General features: G+C 41.0%; 1 protein-coding gene across 1 annotated transcript in view; it reads right to left on the minus strand.

The window, feature by feature from the left end:
* Positions 1 to 19,402, minus strand: part of GARNL3 (GTPase activating Rap/RanGAP domain like 3) — a 3,522,664-nt gene that overhangs the window by 485,457 nt on the left and 3,017,805 nt on the right. The window contains exon 21 of the mRNA XM_044057887.1: positions 7,590 to 7,706. Coding sequence (XP_043913822.1) covers positions 7,590 to 7,706 — 117 coding nt within the window. The remainder of the gene's footprint in view (positions 1 to 7,589; positions 7,707 to 19,402) is intronic.

Consider the following 19,402-nt stretch of genomic DNA (forward strand, 5'->3'; position numbering starts at 1 on the left):
CAATTTCTGCTGAATCTTGGTGGTTGGACCTGGAGAAAATCTTTGACTGTCTGTACTGACTTAGCCTTTTCCTCAAATTTCTTTAAGACCTCTTGAGCCGTGGAACCAAATAACTTTTGTTTTTCCAGGGGTGCAACCAGAAGCTTTGCTTTAACATGATCTGGCAGTGTTTGTTCCTTCAGCCAAGCATGTCTACGTATGACTGCACCTGTCATTGCTGACCTACATGAAGCTTCCAATGCATCATAACCACACTGTAAAAAATGGTTGCTAACCTGCTGGGAGTTATGCACCAGATCCTGAAGTGCCTTGCGATCTAGGGGTTCAGGTGAGGTTAGTTTTTTATGCAATTCATCTAACAGACATTCTTGATACTGTATCATATGGAATTGACAATTCAATGTTCTCATAGAAAGAGTGGAAGAAGTGTACACTTTTTTACCCCATCTGTCTAAGGCCCTGGATTCCCTTTCAGAAGGAAGTGGGTTCTTAGTAGTGGAGGTTGCAACCCCTTTAGGCCCCTGGGAAATAGTTTCTGGGTCAGCTGAGTGGCCCTTGTAAAGGAATAGATGTGTGTCCGGGACCCTGTAGTACCTGTCGGGTTTGACAGGAGCCAGAGGAAGGGAGTCTGGGGAAATACTAGACTCGGAGTACACATCCTCAATAACATTTAAAACAGGAGGAATAGCCAAAGGTCTATGCTGAGGCAAATGCAAAAAAGTACTTAACCTCTTCCTGGAATCAGATAATTCCTGGCCTTGCCATTTAAAATGCTCTCTCATGGAGTGATGGGTCTCCCCAAAGGACAACTCTTCAGGGGGCGAGGCCGAGGGAATAGATTCCTCTGCATCAAAATCCTCGTAGGCCGGAAAGGCCTCCTCCTGGTAATCTGAAAGGGCAGAGTCATCTGAGGCCTCATCAGAGGACTGGGGATCTGTCTGCTCAACCCTGGGCCTTTTGCCTGGAGGGGGTTGAGAGCCCCTGTCTGGGTGTGGCTGAGAGCCCCTGATTAAGGAGATAAGATCCTCAGCTAAGCTTAAAATTTGTGAACCTGTAGAGGATCCCTGCGGAATAGCCTTGGGAGGGGGAGATTTTGGCTGTTTAGCAGCTTTAGCACGAGTAAAGGCCTTAATGGACATGGATACAGGAGGCCTGACTGCCCTACGTGCTGGGGTAGTGTGGGATATCTCCAGAGCGCCGGTTTCAGAAGGTAATTCTAAGACCGACCCAGTGTAAGCCTCCGGTACCGAAGGTACCTGCTGTGCGGTGTCGTCGGTCGGAATCGGTAGAGATTCGGTTTCAGCAGAGACCGAGACACTAGCAGTAGGCCTGGGCGTGGAGTCGTCCGGAACCGCGGACCGCGTGTGTCGGTCCTTCTCCTTATGTTTTTTGGGTAACTGAGCTGTCGGAAGCTCCGACAGCATTTTGTAGCAGTAAATTTGCCCAAAATATTCCTCTGCAAACTCTGCCCGATGCCTAAGAGTGCGTTTATTGAAGGAAGCACAGGCTGTACAGGCCGAGACGTCGTGGTCTGGGCCTAGGCAAGGTAAGCAGTAAGAGTGGAAATCCTTATGAGGTATTTGTTTCCCACAATTTAAACAATTATTAACTTTAATCGTTTGATCTGACATCGGCTGAGGCAAGAAAGAGTCCCCAATGGGGTACTTAGCTTTTTTGAAGACTTCGGTAGCTGAAATCACAGGAGCTGGCTGACCGGCACTTGTGAACTGCTTCTGCTTCGGGCACTGCGCGGCAAGAAAGACTGAGGAAGATGGCGTCGGCTGACGCTTTTATACCCCAGGCGCTCTGACGTCGGGGAAAAGGGTGACATCAGCCAACGCCGGACCCAGACTTTGGAATACGGCCGACCGAAGGGCTGCCTGAGGCAGGACAGCCCATATGTAAGGACTGCAGATGCATCCTTGAAGGACATCAAATTTGACAGTCAAGTAGAAAATGCTGAGCTACAATTTAGCATAAGAGTCTCAACAATAAACATACCTTGGTGAAAACCATTACTTTTTTTTTAGTTTTGTTTTTAAACACCTTTACTAAATTATCAGTTAAGACAAAGCATACACATTAATGGAAAAGAAACCAAACCATATTAACTTTTGTCATATTCAGGCATTATGCATAACATATGTTTTCTTTCTTTTTAACATTTATTCACTCCAACATTATAAAAATTAGTTCTTACCTCCCCTTAACCAACACTCCTTCTGAACATTATTGTGCATTTCCATTTATTTCTTTTGAATTTGCATCTCCCCTTTTTAAAGACTCCACCTCTAGTTCTTTTATCCTCTTTACATTATTAAGTACTTTAATTACTGGTTTGGATTTTAGTTCCCATTTTTTAGTAATTTTTTTGGGCATCTAACAGCATTAAACTTAGTAAGGCCTTACTTCTTCTTCTTTTGGCTTTTCCCAGTTAGGGGTCACCACAGCAGATCATCTGTCCACTCATGATTGGCAGTGTAGTTTTACAGTGTCGAGTTGCCAGCCCAGCACTCGACCTTCCACAGAAGGCACATACGCACACACACACACCTAGGGACAATTTAGAGTGTCCAATCCACCTATTGCATGTCTTTGGGATGTGGGAAGAAACTGGAGCACCCGGAGAAAACCCATGTGACCACAGAGAGGACATGCAGACTCCACACAGAAGGCACCCCAGCTGAGAATCGAACCAGAGAACCTCTTGCTGTGAGGCGGCAACTATGTATAAGCAATTTAGATCCTGTGTACCAGCTGAAAAAAATAATTTCCTTAGTTACAGCCTTTTGTTCCTCCAGTATTTCTGACATAGTACTCAGTAGGGAATTTTTAGAATCCGCCAACTTGTTGCACTCCCAAAATACATGTTCCCAGTTACCTCTATATTTTCCGTCACACCTCCAGCATTTGCAATCTACCTGAGTAAAAATTCGCTGAAGTTTGCTTGGGGTATAAAATACCTATCCAAGCAAAATCCTAAATCTTCTCGACTTTGCAATTACACATCATGCGGCATTAAAATCCTTTACTTTGAAGAGTTCCTTAGTCCTCTATATTCTGTAGTGATCAGGGCCAACATTGAATACAATGCATCTTACTAAACATATCAAACAATTGGAGAGATCCTAAAAGGACCTGAGCTATCAAGAAACACTAGAGGCCTTGTCCTTGTATTCACTGCTGTATAGAGTATTTAGTGTGATTTGTGCCTTGCCTTCTGGGCCATGAGGCACTGGGCAGTCCAAGACATCTTATTTCTCCACAAATCAGGCAATTCTGTGCCCCCTCTTCAAAAACATGTAACAATTCCTGTGTCTCTATTGAAAGAATATAGACCTGCTCCAGCAAATAAACAAATCACGGTGGAGAGAAAGTGACAGAGTTGTTATGCAATGACTACTACTTTTTTTGGAACAAACTTCCTGTCCAGATCAAGCAATGTGACATTCTATCTTCCTTTGAGAAGGAATTAGAGAAGTGGATGGGTAGTCATAAAAAGACCTCTCTTATGAGTGGCCTATCCCTCATTCATAAATGAAAGCAAGGCCTAAGACCGAGTACTGGCAAGGTGCAAATAGCCTCATGGACCAGTTATCTTGTACTTTCTACGATTATATAATTCTGTGATTATATTAGACATGGTCTCTTTGAGCAATATACCTCAGGAACATACATTTAAGCAATATACCAAAACGTAAGATAAAGCTATCAAGAATTAAATTTTTAACAATATAGCCAATCATACAACAAAGCTCATGTTGACAATTTACAGACATTGCATCAGTGGGTCACCTGTTACATCTGCCTTTATACATATGCAAGGCCTTAAAGGGGTTTGATATAAAAGTTTATCATGAAAATAACACTGTGACACCTCAACTGTAGCTGCTGAAATAAATACCAGTAGTTTCCTCATGCCTGGTCAGCAGCTCCTAGTGTTCACATTCCCCAGCAGTTTACCCCGAGGAAAGGTGCCCCCTTCACCCCACCCTAGTTATGATACATTGTACAGCTTTTCCCTCTACTACACAGAGTTGTAGAGAACACATTTCAGTAATACCCAGATAGAAAAAACATTTTCACACAGATGAGGTTACGAAATCTGAACCCCACCCCTACATAAATACATACTACATGCAAACAATGAGCAGCAGTGAGATACATGTTAATTCCCTCCTGCTCTTCCTAGCTTGACAATGACCAGCCAACAAATCATGCTACAGAGTGAGAAATGGAAGGCTAATGAGGAGAACTAAGGTCAGAACAAAATATTACATACATATATAGCACCCCTGACACCCTGTTCAATAATCCTTAAAAATAATAAAGGCCTAGGAGCTCAGAGGATGGAGAACTCCTTTCAACTCTCATATGCTGCCATTACTGCAGTTGCCCAGACAATCAAGATATTTGCAAAAATGTGTGTGTGTGTGTGTGTGTGGGGGGGTGATTAGGATAAGGCAGTGTACAGATTGTATCAAGGCATAACAGCTTTGAGTTGTTTCCTACCTACTTATCACTTTACAGTACACATGTATCAAATATAATCATGCATACTGATGGAAAAAGTCATTGTCACAGCAACACAATAATTATATCTTAATTCCAGGTTGGGTAGTGTCTGTGCCATACAGTCATTGGACCATGAAAAAACAAATGCACATTCAAATCACATAGTTAATAATGCGTCTATTACATGACTCCAGCAGACTTTGCTCCATTATTCAGTGTAGCATAAGGCACTTGGGATGATTTTGGTCACGTAGGATCATGTTCCCTTCCTTTCCTCCTGGACTTTGTCCAACTGATCCTTAACCTGTATCCAACTGACACATTCATTCCTTGGGGCAGAAGTTAGATATTTTCAGTTGCTCGTGATCCCTACAGCCCATTTGGTCACATTTATGAAATGCCAATCAACCCTCTGTTCCCCGATGATGAGAAGTTAGGTGGTAGAGGGATGGGAAGCTGGCTTTGCAGGGTGGTCTATCCTTTCACCCTGAGAGCACTCCCCACAGGAGCCCATCTGGGCTACACTATAACTGCTTTCTATGTGGAATACCATCTTTTTTCACCAAATTTCCTTCAGCTTATAGTGTTAATGCACTTGACAGTGCATACTCAGTAAGTTCAAACCTTTCAGAGTGTAATATATAGTAGTCTCAGTAGGTGTCATCCTTGTGGCAAGTCAAGGTTACACCTCCACCCCTCCACCCCCAAGGATGGGTGGGTTGACAGTGGTAACACACTCTTTTCCTCCCTTGTCAGGTCTTACAGGCAACTGAGTCACTAGCAAGACTTGGGTAACCTGCATCCTAGTCAGCATTATTCTTCTAAAGCACAGAGCTGTCACTTGGTATCTTGACTGGATGAAGGACGGGCTTAATACTTGATGATTACTGTTCTTGACATACTGTATCAATATACTTCAATAAAGTCAACAGTCCCTTGTCAATTAAACAACAGGAAACATCTCGTTGTTGGAAGGTTTGGAGGTCTTTGGTAAATGATCATCAGTCATCTGGGATATGCTACTGTAGCTTTAATTTTATGCTTTCATAGCTCATGCAGTAAAGATCACCGTACCCTACATTTTAGTATCAGCTACAAGAATAATCAATACAAAAATTTATTTTTTTAGTCAATATAGCAAATTTTTAGAAATGCTGATGAAACTCTCAAGATGGTTTCTTTCTGGAAATAAGGCAAAAAATGGACAATTATTAGCCATGGCTTAGGAAGAGGGGTTGGAGATCCTGCCAAAGGATGATGTATGCACTTAATAAGCAAATAAAGTACTGATCTAGTTTATGCATGGTGGGGTTTAATGTCTGCACGAAGGCCACAGGGTTTTTTTGCTTACATTCATCCTAACTTTTATGAACAACAATCTAGTCTTTAGGTTTTTGAGCAAAGTCCACCAACAGTGTATACTGCATTTTGTTTTCAATAGTTATGGCTTTATAAATTCTGTCTGCTTCCTGCTTTGTGACTCTATTGATGGCCTCACTGACTACATTTTTGTTGTCTACTGTCTGTCTAAAACACTCTGAATGTGTCTCTTGATATAGGCTTTTGTATAGCCATCATTAACTGGTTTATAACTGTCGCACGATTAGCAGACTCGAGCAATGCAAATTCAGTGACTTGTTGAATCTCTTCAGCAGCAACAAATTACATTACCATGCATTTGCCAACTGGCAGTGGACCTTTATTCCTGTAGTTATCTAGCTTAAATTTAGGCTTTTTCTGCAACGTCTTGACCAGCATGGTAAACTTAGTAATAAAAGAGTATTAAATCACTTATACCACTGAAAAGGCTAGCTTAAAGGTCCATAAATATGTCCATTTGGCTCAAACATGAAAACACAACAGGAATCAAGTATGATTATTTACAAGGGAATAATATTCATTATTTATTTTCAGTTTTACAAAATTACTGCTTTGTATAATATAAGTAATGATCACTTTAAATCAAGAAAAAAGGCAATGTAGAATAATGCAAAATAAATGCACCTCATACAAAAATGATCCGGTAAAACTGAAGTACAGCTACAGTAATGAACTGCATGGAAATGGACATCTGGTGTGTTGGTGTCCAAAATGAACTGCTCCTCCATTAGTTTGTATTCACCCCACAAGCACTCTAAGATGGGATGAATGAAGGATAGGGTTGCTTGCTACTGCTTTTCAAACTGCCTGTGCTGAAACTGGAGTCACAAGACAAACAGAAAAAAAAGGTTGCAAGCTGGTGGAAGGTCGTTTTCATGGTAATAAGGTTAACATGCAAGTGAGCTAATCAGTATAGTAATTTCTCTTGAAAAGCACATGGCCGGGTCAGAACATAGTCCTACAAAGAACCTAGAATGTCATCTGAAAAGAAAATTCTTTAACTGTGAAAACATTAGTAGTTATGTTGAATTCTGAAGAGATGTAATGTATTCTGTAAGTCTTGTGTTAATTCTGCATCATTTTCTGTATTTTGGCATATAAATATACTAATCGGGTGCTCATTAGTAACAGTATTATATTGATGCCATTTTAGTGTACCACCTGTAGTTGCTTTTTTTTGCTGTGATTCTGCTAAAAGACAATATGTTGGTAAAAACTCTCCACTGCTTTCATTATATATGTGGTGTATATAATTTGTAAACTGTGAATGACCAGATTTGCTACTTGATTGAGTCTGACACAGGCAGCCGGCAAAAATAAAATCCATAATGCATCTATCCTGCCTCCTCAACTCCTCATTCCCAAAACACATACCCAACTGCAGGAAACTATTTAAAGATCACTGCAAAAGCTCTCAAGGAAACAGTGCATTCATGTAAGCATGCAGTTAATGCAAATCAAAGTTAAGTGCTTGTCCCTGCATTGTATAATATCCTCTTGCTTTATTACAGGCTCCTTCCATTTTTTTGTTTTACTTACCACAAAGCTATAGCCTGAAATGACTACATGTGTTTGTGTAAATCTTACAAAAGACACAAAGGGCTAAAACAGCATAATTATGAAAATGCTAGGTTTAGTATCTTTACTTTTTTAACAAATATATTTACATTAAAAGGTTTAGAACATTTATTTACCTTTTGTTTTTTCTAGCTTGTTTTCTCGGCAGTCATATTTGCTCTTAACTACTTGTTTTTCTTCCAGCCCTTTTCGTATAGCACTCAGTCGGAAGACAAACAGGCGTGCATCTTTTCCTGTCAAAGTATTGAATGGTGTTAATTCAAAAAGTAGGTAACTGGCAGCAAGGAAAACAGCCCTTTCCTTTCCTCATGTTATACAACAGAAATCATACTTCTGAAAAAAATACATGTCATTCTAGTACAGCACATATTTTCAAATTCTGTATACATGTTAAATATATAAATGTATTTGGGAAGCAACTGTAACAAGCATGTTGTGGGTACCATACCTTTTCAATGTGAAGTCAAAAAGGTGTGAAAATACATTTGTGTTGGCTAAATGGGGTAGTGGTCCCCATTTTCAGAAACACAGACTTGAGGGTATTTTCCTATTACCTGGAAAAGCATATGTTAGGGTGCAAGAAATAAGAATACATCCAGACTACAGGGTTTTATTCTAGAAAATCAATGCCAATTCTATCATAAATGCAGTACAATGATAAAAAGTGTACACACCCCTGTTAAAATGACAGTTTTTTGTGATATAAAAAAATTAGACCACAATAAATCATTTCAAAACGTTTCCCACCTTTAATGTGACCTATGACTTATATAATTCAACTGAATAACAAACAAATCTCTTAGAGGAAAAAAATATAAAAACTAAAAAACGTACAATATGCTAGTTGCATAAGTTGCACACCCTTAAATTAATACTTTGTTGAAGCACCTTTTGATTTAATTACAGTAAGTCTACAGTTTATTTGGCAATACAGATTACAGATGAATTTGAATACATTCAAAGCAGCCACAAATTAAGACTGCCTTTTCATAACCTTTCTTAGAATGTCACTGAAATATGCTACAAGACAAAGTGACAGATTTTAGAGGAGGAGAAAATTGGTTAAAAATGTTAAAAATTACTTGGATAATAGGTAAATTGAACATGAACACCCTGTTGCAGAACAAACATTTTACAACCAGGTATTAAGCGAGCAATAATCCCCAACAGGGTGTGTGTTATGGGTCTATATTAAATCATAAAAATATACTTGTTTTCCCACCTTTCTAAGCTAGTATAGTCCAGTTTTCAGGTTAGTGCTGAATTCAAGGCTGTGCTACAAGTTTCTGTGTTTGCCCATACCTTACTTGGATAGAAGGAAGTTTCTGTGTTCACTGTGAGAAAGGGAGCTTTGAGCAGCCTATCTGTCCCTGGAGGAGTGGTTTCAGCCCAGAAATTAGTAGTTTATTGGCTATTTTGGGCTAATTTCTATCTCTTTCATTTCCCTGCTATAAAACCCGCATTTGCGTGGTTTTGCACGCCGGTTAGCACCGGGTATCCTGGCTCCCCAAAGTCTACTCTTCAATTTTTCCCTTGGAACTAGCCAAACTTTCAACTTAAGCACTCAAACCATGCACTTCTCATATGGACATGTGCTCAAAACTCATAGCAAGCACTAATAAACCTTAGCACTGGACCCCCCCCTATACTGTAGAAAAGGACAAGGGTCTCTCTATTCGACCTTACCAGCCAATCAGTAAAACAGTTCACTGTACCTATCCAGGCATGTCCAAAGGGCAGTTTCAGGTGTACTCTCCGGTCCAACTGGTGAAGCTGGGCATTTTGAGGCAATGTTACAATTGCCTCATGTCCACAGACAACCCTCTCCTCCTTCCACCAAACACTAACACATGCGAAAGATGCAATTATACAGCCAAACTGGAGGCTAAGCTCTCTCAACCCAAGACTGGACCAGGCAGTCAAGAGGAGAAAGGAATTACTTGCATCACACCACCAGTCTCACATAGACCTATGAAACCAGCACCAGCAAAAAACACACATAAATACACAAAAACATACTTGGAGGCTCTAAATAAAAATCTGCAAAAGCAATAGAGACCTCCAAAGCAGACATCCAAGCAACCTCCACCCCCCCCCAACACAAACCATGAAACACATACTTCACAAAACCAATGTGCCACACAATCACAGCCCTTAAGGCAAAATAACATACCAAACACACTAGTAATAGGTGACTCTATAGTCAGGCACACTGACATCCCACTCACTAGGCTGTACAAGGAAAAGGTTGCTGTTAGCTGCCTGTCAGGTGCCAGGATCCGCCACATAACACAAGCAGTCAGGTCACTCCAGAAAAAGTACAAATATGACTCTGTCATTGTCCATGTTGGTGTGAATGACCTGAGCTGTACTTCCTTGGACTACATGAAAAGAGACATGGAGGAGCTCTCTGATCACATAGCCCAGGCCGGTATGACCTTGACCCTGAGTAGCATCCTGCCCTCACCAAGAATGATACCACAGTATAGAGAAAAAATGATCAGTTTCAACAATTGGCTAAGCTTCTGGTGTCATTCAAAGGGGATCCAGTGTCTGTCAGCCTGGGATGACATGCTTGACAAGTCATGCTGCTTCACTAGAGATGGCTTGCACCTGTCACCCTTAGGCTTTCGATTTTTAGGCAAGGCTCAAAAGACAAACCCACCACTGTAAATAGCACAAGTAACAAAAAACTGAGGGTAATGCTACTCAATGCCAGAAGTCTAAACCTCAAAGTGCATGCACTCGAGTCACTCTTCAGTATGGAGAAAATCGATATATGTGCAGTAACAGAAACCTGGTTTAAGGCTCCAGAGAGCACCCCAGCACTACCAGGCTACAACCCATACCGTACATTTCGGCCACAAAACCTGGACTGAAATACAAAAGGCGGGGGAGTATCCATATTCATCAAGGATACCCACACCTCCAGGTTAGTGGCACAGTACGATGCTTCAGAGATCATCCACATGCAACTAACAACGGGCAAAACTGCTATTCAAATTATAGCTTGCTACAGATCACCCACCATGTCCCAGGACCCCCACTCCGCATTCCTGGAAACACTGGGAAACATAAAGGTCCTACCAAACATCCTGATATTGGGTGATTTCAATTATCCAAACATTAACTGGGAGAACTACTCAAGTACAAACTCCCTTGTCCAACATTTCCTAGAATTTATAAACTCAAACACCCTGGATCAACTGGTCAACACCCTCACCAGAGGTGACAACATATTGGACCTGGTCATCACCAACATGGGCGACAAGTGTTCCACACCTGTCAACCCCTTGCTGCTTAGATCTGACCATAAACTAATCACTTTGGATATCCACATTCCGCCACCACCCCTGGTCAAAGAAACCACCGTGAAAAACTTTTCAAAAGCAAACTTCACGTCATTTAAGACCGAGGTGGGAAGTTTCAAAGCCCCCATGCTAAAGGATAATGCTGGCCAAGCTGCAAAATCCTTTACTAATGCACTCTATGGGCACCTACAAGAATGCATGGATCATGCTATCCCAAACAAAAACCAAGACTCACTCCTCCAAGAAAAGAAAACCAGTCTGGTGGACCCCTGCCATAAACAAGCTATACAATAGGAGGAGGAAACTAGTACAGAAAAGAGTAAAATCCCAGGAACGGAAGACATTCCTGATTAGTATCAGCAAGAAACTACGTTCCCTCATAAAATCATCCAAGGCTAGCTTTGAAAGAAAAATTGCCATGGACTCCATGGACTCCAAAGATAACCACAAGGCATTCTTTAGCTATGTCAAGAATCTAAGTGGCAATTCTCAGATCTGCTCGGAGTTAGTGTAGAATGGCACAAATACACTGAACTGACTGATATAGCCAACATTCTGGCAGACAGGTTCAGTACAAACTTCACCCCCCTCTCACGCCCAAAAGGGCCCATAGCTATACCAGAAGAATGTACTGCCCCTGAAATCAGACACTCAGGTTAAAACAGCCCTCTCCAAAGCCAAAAACACAGCATCAATTTGACCGGATAGTGTCCCAGGCTGCGTCCTATACGAGCTCAAAGATGAACTAACCCCTCACCTAAACACACTGTTTAAACTCAGCCTCTCCACAGGCTACGTGGCCACAGAGTGGTGCACAGCAACGGTTATTCCACTCCACAAAGATGGAGCCACAAATGACCCCGGGAACTCTCGCCCTAAAAGCCTGACTAGCTTGGTCTACAAAGCTATAGTGCGCATCATCATGGATCTCATTAACAGAGATACTGGAAACCTCCAAACACTGGACCCTACCCAGTTCGGCTTTGTTAAGGGCAGATCATGCCTCCTAAACCTGGTGGACTTCTTTGAGACAGTTACCAAGGCTTTAGATGAGGAAAAGGTGGTCCACACAGCTTACCTAAACCTTGCAAAGGCCTTCAACACCATTCCCCACTCAGGTATTATAGACAAGCTCACCAGCCTGAACATAAATCCCTATGTCACGAGATAGGTTGCCAATTGGCTCATGGACAGAACCCACATGGTAAGAGTTGTGGGAGCTAGGTCTGACTCTAAACCAGTTACAAGTGGCATTCTCCAGGGCTCAGTCCTAGGACCCCTCCTGCTCGGCATATACTTCTCAGAGGTACAGGCAAGCACAGGAGGACTATGGCTGACCAAGTTTGCAGATGACTGCAAACTAGGGGCTATAATTGACTCTCCAGCTGACACAGACAGCGTCCAAAAGGGTCTCACTGAGACAGATACCTGGTGTCAAAACCATGGCCTCAAGCTAAACACCAAAAAGTGCATAGTCACCCCCTTTGGAAAAAACAAAGTACCCACAAACTACCACATAGGTGGTAGCCCCCTAAATACGGAAGACATAATAAGGGATCTGGGGACCCAAGTAGACAGTAACCTCTCCATTGATGATCACACTGCCAAAGTGGTTGTGGCCCACCTAATCACAAAAGGGTTTGCATCCAGATCGAAAGAGGTCATTGGGTCCCTCTATGCATCACTCATCAGACCCATCATAGAGTACAATGCCCCATTTGGGATCATACCTCTCAATCTGGAAACATCAAAAATCTGGACAAGGGCCATGAAAAATAGGTACAAATCTGCACGCTGATTAACATCTCATTTGCATACATAATTACGTAACCCCACCCACTCTGATGGAATTGTGGGATACCAACTTTCGAACACAAACTGAAGAACAGACAACCAAAATATGGCACCGGAGTCCCCGTGCAGCTATTCCAATGTCCCATTACCTGGCTATTTCACCTCATTTACCATAAACACTAATTTGCAGCACATCAATGGGCAAACACTAACAGACATCTGATAAACAAAGCAAAACTGTCTCACAATGAAAATAGACTTGGCATTAAAACTTCTGTGCCCTTGAAACTCACATTCATTGAAACAGCATTGAAACCTGCACCACATGCAAAGAAAATGCATCTAGCCAGTGATGGATAAAGATTACCTTTTTGTTTTCAAATCATTGGCCCCTTGCACACAAAACAAGAAACATACAGACATTCTTTTCTTTGATACACCTTCCTGACTTTTATTAAGTTATATTCCTTGTATAATACAGCGCAATTTAAATTTATTGTAGGAATGAACATTTTTCCAGTAGACTGTACTGTAGGCAATGAAAGAAAATGCATGAAGAGGAAGAAAAGAAGAGTAGAACAAAGCAGCTCAGCAGACCACTCAGTTTTGCAGCCTAGCTCAGCTTTTATTTGATTGCTAAAACTTGAACTCTGCAAAACATAATCTTGAGGTACAGCAACTTGTATAAGTGAGATTAATGCTTTTCAAATTAATCTCTCTCCCTCTCACTAGGATGTTGTATTGAACCATTATTCCAGGACTCAGAGATAAAAGCCTGGTCTATAATGTGAGGTAATGCCGCTGGGCCCTCAAATAAGCAGTTATTACATCCCCACATCGTCTAAGCTATGCAATGCAATGTAAATAAAAACTTACATTGCCAAGTGTGATCAATAGTTTATTTGGCAATTTATTCAGCATAAACCCATGAGCAGTAAGAAGCCCTTATGAAAAGATTACAGTTCTGGAGAGTGTCATTATTTGTTAAATGTTGCTTTGTTGTACAGATAAAATAAAACTTTATTTGGTGGTAATGATACAAAGTAGATCAGTAATGTCATGGGAATCTTCAATGTCTGCTGATCAATCTGGTCGCAATGCCTGAAACAACACAGTGTCGTGTTTTTATAACAAACAAGGCAAGTACAGTATGCAACACCACAGAAATGGAACAACTATGCAAAAAATTTGACAGTACCACAGGATTGCGCTGCATGAGGCTTCATAGCTGAAACGCCCACAGTGTCGCCAACCCTTTACACATCTAAGTAGTAACAGAGGAGGCTGTTCTGAGCCTCAAACATCTACTTTTCATTCAATTAAATATGCCTTAAAGGCCACCTTGTAATGGAGTCAGGGCTGGCATGTTCTGTTTATGAAAGGAAACATAGAACTGAAACTGAATACTATCTTTATAACACCGATGACTCAACTGCTTTGAATGGCATGCTTTACAGGAAGCATTTACACTGTGGACAACAAAGGACTAACCAGATTCTTTAGATGATATTAACAACAACATTCATCATACTCGCGCGCACACACAAGCATATCACAGTACGACTACGTTTCTATAAATATGCTAACAAAAATAAAACATTATTTTCACCTTGCAAAGCCAGCATTTCTCTCGGCGACATCGCAGCAGCAGATTTATTTTAAAGCCAGCATTCCTCCCTCACGTTTCCGAATCCGAAATAGCAGAACTTGAAGATTTAAATCCATCCAGCATCCTTCCCTTATAACCGACTAGCTGGTAGTGCTAATTTCAAATTCTCAGCAAGGCACTAGTTCCCGCCTGCTCGCAGCCAGCCGGAAATGATGACGTGAGCTCCTTGAGCTAAATTCCGACTGGCTGGTAGTGCTGACGGTGCTGACGTCATCACGCGCGTGATGACGTCAGCTCCGACAGCGCGAAAATTAAAAAAATAAAAAAAACAAACGCAAAGAAATCGGAAATGAAGGGGTGTCACTCGGGAATCGTGGCACCCCTTCATTTGGACCCCAAAACTCGGAAGAAAACGAGTAATTCGGGACGGTTGGGAGGTCTGGGATGCACCTTACAAGACACCTGCAACAACTGGAAAGACCACAGAAGTACCTCACCAAGAGGATCACTGGCCTCAAGCAGATGCCCTATGCAGCTCGACTGAAGAAATCCAACTGTACTCGGTTGCATACCACCTACTCAGAGGTGATCTCTGCCTGACATACAAGGCCATGTCCAAGCCAGAATTGATGGACATGCTCCAGCTAAAGAAAACCATATCCCCTTGAGCCACATGCTCCAGGGATCTAAACCTCACCACAACAATAAAAAGGTCATGCTGGAGGGATAGATTCTTGCCCCAGAGACTTCCCATGCTCTGGAACAAGATTCCAATCTACATTAGGCAGAGTTCCTCGCTAACCCTCTTCAAGAGAAACCTTGACAAGTGGATGGGAAACAGAAAGTTTACCCCAGGGATCCCTTCAATGACTCTTGCTGGACAGAGGCACAGGGAACTAATCTAAGGGGTCAGCGAAAGCAAACACATTCCAGCTAGGCTTATAAATGCCTTTGGGCAGACAGCCTAGTACCTACCTATGAACCTATAGAAGACCCTCATAGATGAACAGTATTTCATCAGAAATGCGTTCATCGAATTCCGCTCTTGTGGGGGACTGTGCCATCCCTACCCTCTGCTAATTTTATATACCAACTCCGAGATCGCACTACAGTGAGGAAAGGGCAAATTGTCTGATCTTCACTGTACAGCGATCTCAGTATGAACACTTCAACAAATGGCATGTTCGATGCAAGTGCACCAAAAATGCCATTCGCTGAACTGCATTTTCGCTGATTTAATATAGACCTATGTGTTATTGTGGAAATAACACCCCTGGAAGAGCATTATTTCCACAATAACACACACCCTGGAGGGCATTATTGTGGTTAGAGAATAGTCTGTCCCTAAAATTGTTGTTTTACTTATTTTTTACTACTATATTTTTATATATTTTTGTTGTAAAATAGTCCCTCCGCCTAAAGTTTCAAAGTTACTGTAGTATATGTAAATGGTGTTGAAGGAAGCATTTTACATCCAAAATATACATTTTTTTTTTTTTAAATCCAGATATTTATTTTTTAGTCCCTTACTCCTAAAATGTGTGGTTTGCTGCTAGTCATTGGGATTAAAGTCACTAAATAATGACATAGATTTGACTTTGGGACTTTATTTCCTTCAGAAAATTCATGCTAACACAAATCTTGTTAATTAAGCTACTTTTTAACACATTTTATAAGAACAATATTTAAAATCTTAAAACAAAAAACTGAATAACGTAAAAAACAAAAAAACTCCAAAGCAGACTCAGAAGTAATCCAGGCAACAAATTAGTATTCCAACTCAGGTTTTTAGCGCTTTCATCCACTTATTTTAATTGTGAACTTCCTCAGAACATAACAGTTATGTTCTGAGGAAGTTCACAATTAAAATAAGTGGATGAAAGCACTAAAAACCTGAGTTGGAATACTAATTTGTTGCCTGGATTACTTCTGAGTCTGCTTTGGAGTTTTTTTAATATTTAAAATCTGTTACTATTTCTGAGCCTTTGTTCCTGCCTTTATTTCAGGCTTTATCCAGATATCTTGAGCTAAGAGGTCGAGAGGTATGCACACATCTTACCTGCTGTTGCCACCGATCGATCAATCTCACTCTCTCACACACACACACATACCTGTGCTTCAGAATACGCATGCTAACACAAATACTATTATTCAAGCAACTTTGTGATTTAACAACAATGTTTAAAATGTGCTCTTATTTTGAGTATTTTTTCCTTCTTTATTTTAGGCTTTATCCAGATATCTTGATTTAAGAGGTTGACAGGTATGCAAACCTCTTAACTGCTGTTGCTGCCACTGCTCGATCACTTTCACTATTCACACTCTCTCTCATTTGTACACACCTCACTTTCATGCATGCAAGCATGCATTCACTCACACACAGACAGAAACATAAAAACACACACGCACTTTATTTCTGTTTCATTTAGTTTTTACACTCACTAAACAGAAAAAGTGTTGTTTAGTGAGAATAAAATAATGTCTCAGTCAGTCTCACTCTCACGCAGGCATACACTCACTCACTCACAGACTACCACACACACACACACATTATCTTTTCTTTTTTAAATATATTTTACATTCGCTAAACAATAAAAGCGCTGCTTAGAGAATGTAAAATAATAGCAAAAACTGCTAAAAAGCAAATGGCCACCACCTTTTTCACACCTGATGAATTCCACTTTGCTGTTTGGTGAGCATAAAATACTACTACTTAAAAAAAGAAAAATTTAATAACATAAACGAATAAAAACTCAACTACTCGATTAGAAGAGGATATGCAGTTTTACTTTCCCATTTCCGCATTCAGTGAGGTAGAAAAATAAAGAAAAAATAATTCTGTGTGCATGTGTGTGTGTGGAGGGAAACTGAAATACATAGAAAGAGAAAGAAAGAGTAACAAATACACACACAGAAAGGAAGAGTGAGCCATCGAGGAAGACAGACAGACAATGCACATCCCTTACAAATTCTTTGCTCGAGAATTCTGAGAAAAGACTAAATTGGGGGACACTTTTCATATGAAGAGCAAAAGGCTTTAAACCAACGTCCATTGTCTGAGCAATAAGTAGTATGAAACTATAATGTCTAGCTTTATCGAGTGAGTGCAATCCTCAGTGATTTATCAGGGAAAAAAAACATTTTTAAGAAGCTGCAAACAGATGAAGCAAAATGAAGGATATTGTGTAGAATAAGGGACAGCTGAGAGGCATGGGAGTATTGCAATGCTTTATACTGTATGGATTTGTCATTCAGTCATAACCGGACTTAGGCATAGGCCAACTAGTCGGCTGCCTAGGGTGACGTTCTAGCAAGGGAGCTTTTCCAGTATTTTGGATAGTGTAGGTAGACCAAGATGGCAGCACTGGGTGGTGTGTGTGTGTGTGTGTGTGTGTGTGTGGGGGTCCTGTGGAGCCCTTTTGCCTAGGGCACCAGATGACCAAAGGCTGGCCCTGCATTCAGTCACTCACAGTGATACATTTGAGGTATATTCATTCAATGGCTGTAATTGCTGGACACATTTTTGTGGGAGAGATTCTGAGTATGTTTGTCTGTGCATCTTTGTGTGTGTGTGTGTGTGTGTGTGTGTGTGTGTGTGTGTGTGTGTGTGTGTGTGTAGACAGAACTTATATTTCTGATGTAAAATACTTCCTCCAATAACAATTTCATATACTACAGTAACTTTGTAATATTAGGCAGAAGAACTATTTTATATTAAAATATGAAAACAATGGAAACAATTTAACAGACAGAGAATTATCTAATTGATATAATGTAAATATAAGGGAAATGACAGCTTTTCCAGGGGTGGAGAGGCTCTCTCCCTGCACGGTCCATTACTTCCCCAACTGTACCCACCCATTTGGGCATTACTTATTGGTTCTGACACAAACTTCAAATATCTGATGATACAAAGTAAATGAAAGGAGAGATGGTGACAGAGCATGCATCATTGTACAGTTTCATGATTGTGACTGGCATAGAGCAGTCATTAGTATGTGTAAAAATCTGTCACCTCTTTTCAGGAAGAGAGGAAATAGGTGGCTAAAGGGTCCTTATGTGGAACAGCATATGTAAACATGATCAACATAAAAACAGTCAACTGAATACCCAATACCAGTTAATAAATATCATCCTATACAACAGGTAAAAGGGAATTATCCCTGGTTTCTTGGGTTGTGAAAAGACAAATGGCTGATGCCCTAGTGAAAGGGAAAAGAAGGTTAAAGACTAAAATGTAGCCTTGGCTAGGATACTGATGTCTGAAGGCTAATATATAAGGCTACCTTATAATGTTTCCAGGCACTTTGTTGATAGTAAAATGTGATACACTGATACTAATCACCAGAGCCCAAAATAAATAAGAAAGATGTTTGAGCAAAAAACTCACCAGCCTGAACATAAACCCCTACGTTACAAGATGGGTTGTCAACTGGATTACAGACAGAACTCATGCGGTAAGAATAGCAGGCTCCAGGTCCGACTCTAAACCAGTGACAAGTGGTGTCACTGGATCCCAAAAACAAGTTCGCCGATGACTGCAAACTGGAAGCCATAATTGACTCTCCATCTGACACGGACATCCTCCAAAAAGGCCTTACTGAGATGGACACCTGGTGTCAAAGTCATGGCCTCAAGCTAAATGCCAAAAAATGCATAGTCATTCCATTTGGGAAAAACAAAACACCCACGAATTACCACATAGGTGGCAGCCCCCTTAATACAGAAGAGGTAATAAGAGATCTGGGGACCCAAGTAGATAGTAATCTCTCCTTTGACAATCATATTGCCAAAGTAGTTACGAAATCCTTCTATGTGGCCCATCTAATTACTAAAGGATTCGCATCTAGAAATAAAGAGGTTATAGTGTCCCTCTACTCATCACTCATCAGACCCATCATAGAGTACAATGCCCCATTTGGGATGTACCTCACAAGACACTTCCAACAGCTGGAAAGACCACAAAAGTACCTCACCAAGAGGATTACTGGCCTCAAACATATGTCCTATGCAGACCGACTGAAAAAACTCTGGCTGTACTCAGTGGCATAACGTTTACTCAGAGGTGATCTCTGCCTGACTTACAAAACCATGTCCAACTTAAAATTGATGGACATGCTCCACCTAAAGAAATCCAAGTCACTGCGAGCCACACGCTCTAGTGAGCTAAACCTCGCCACAACAATACATAGAACATGCCGGAGGGATAGATTCC

The sequence above is a fragment of the Protopterus annectens genome, chromosome 16.part0 (genome assembly GCF_019279795.1).
Source record: "Protopterus annectens isolate FY-2018-M chromosome 16.part0, PAN1.0, whole genome shotgun sequence".
Taxonomy (NCBI): Eukaryota; Metazoa; Chordata; order Ceratodontiformes; family Protopteridae; genus Protopterus; species Protopterus annectens.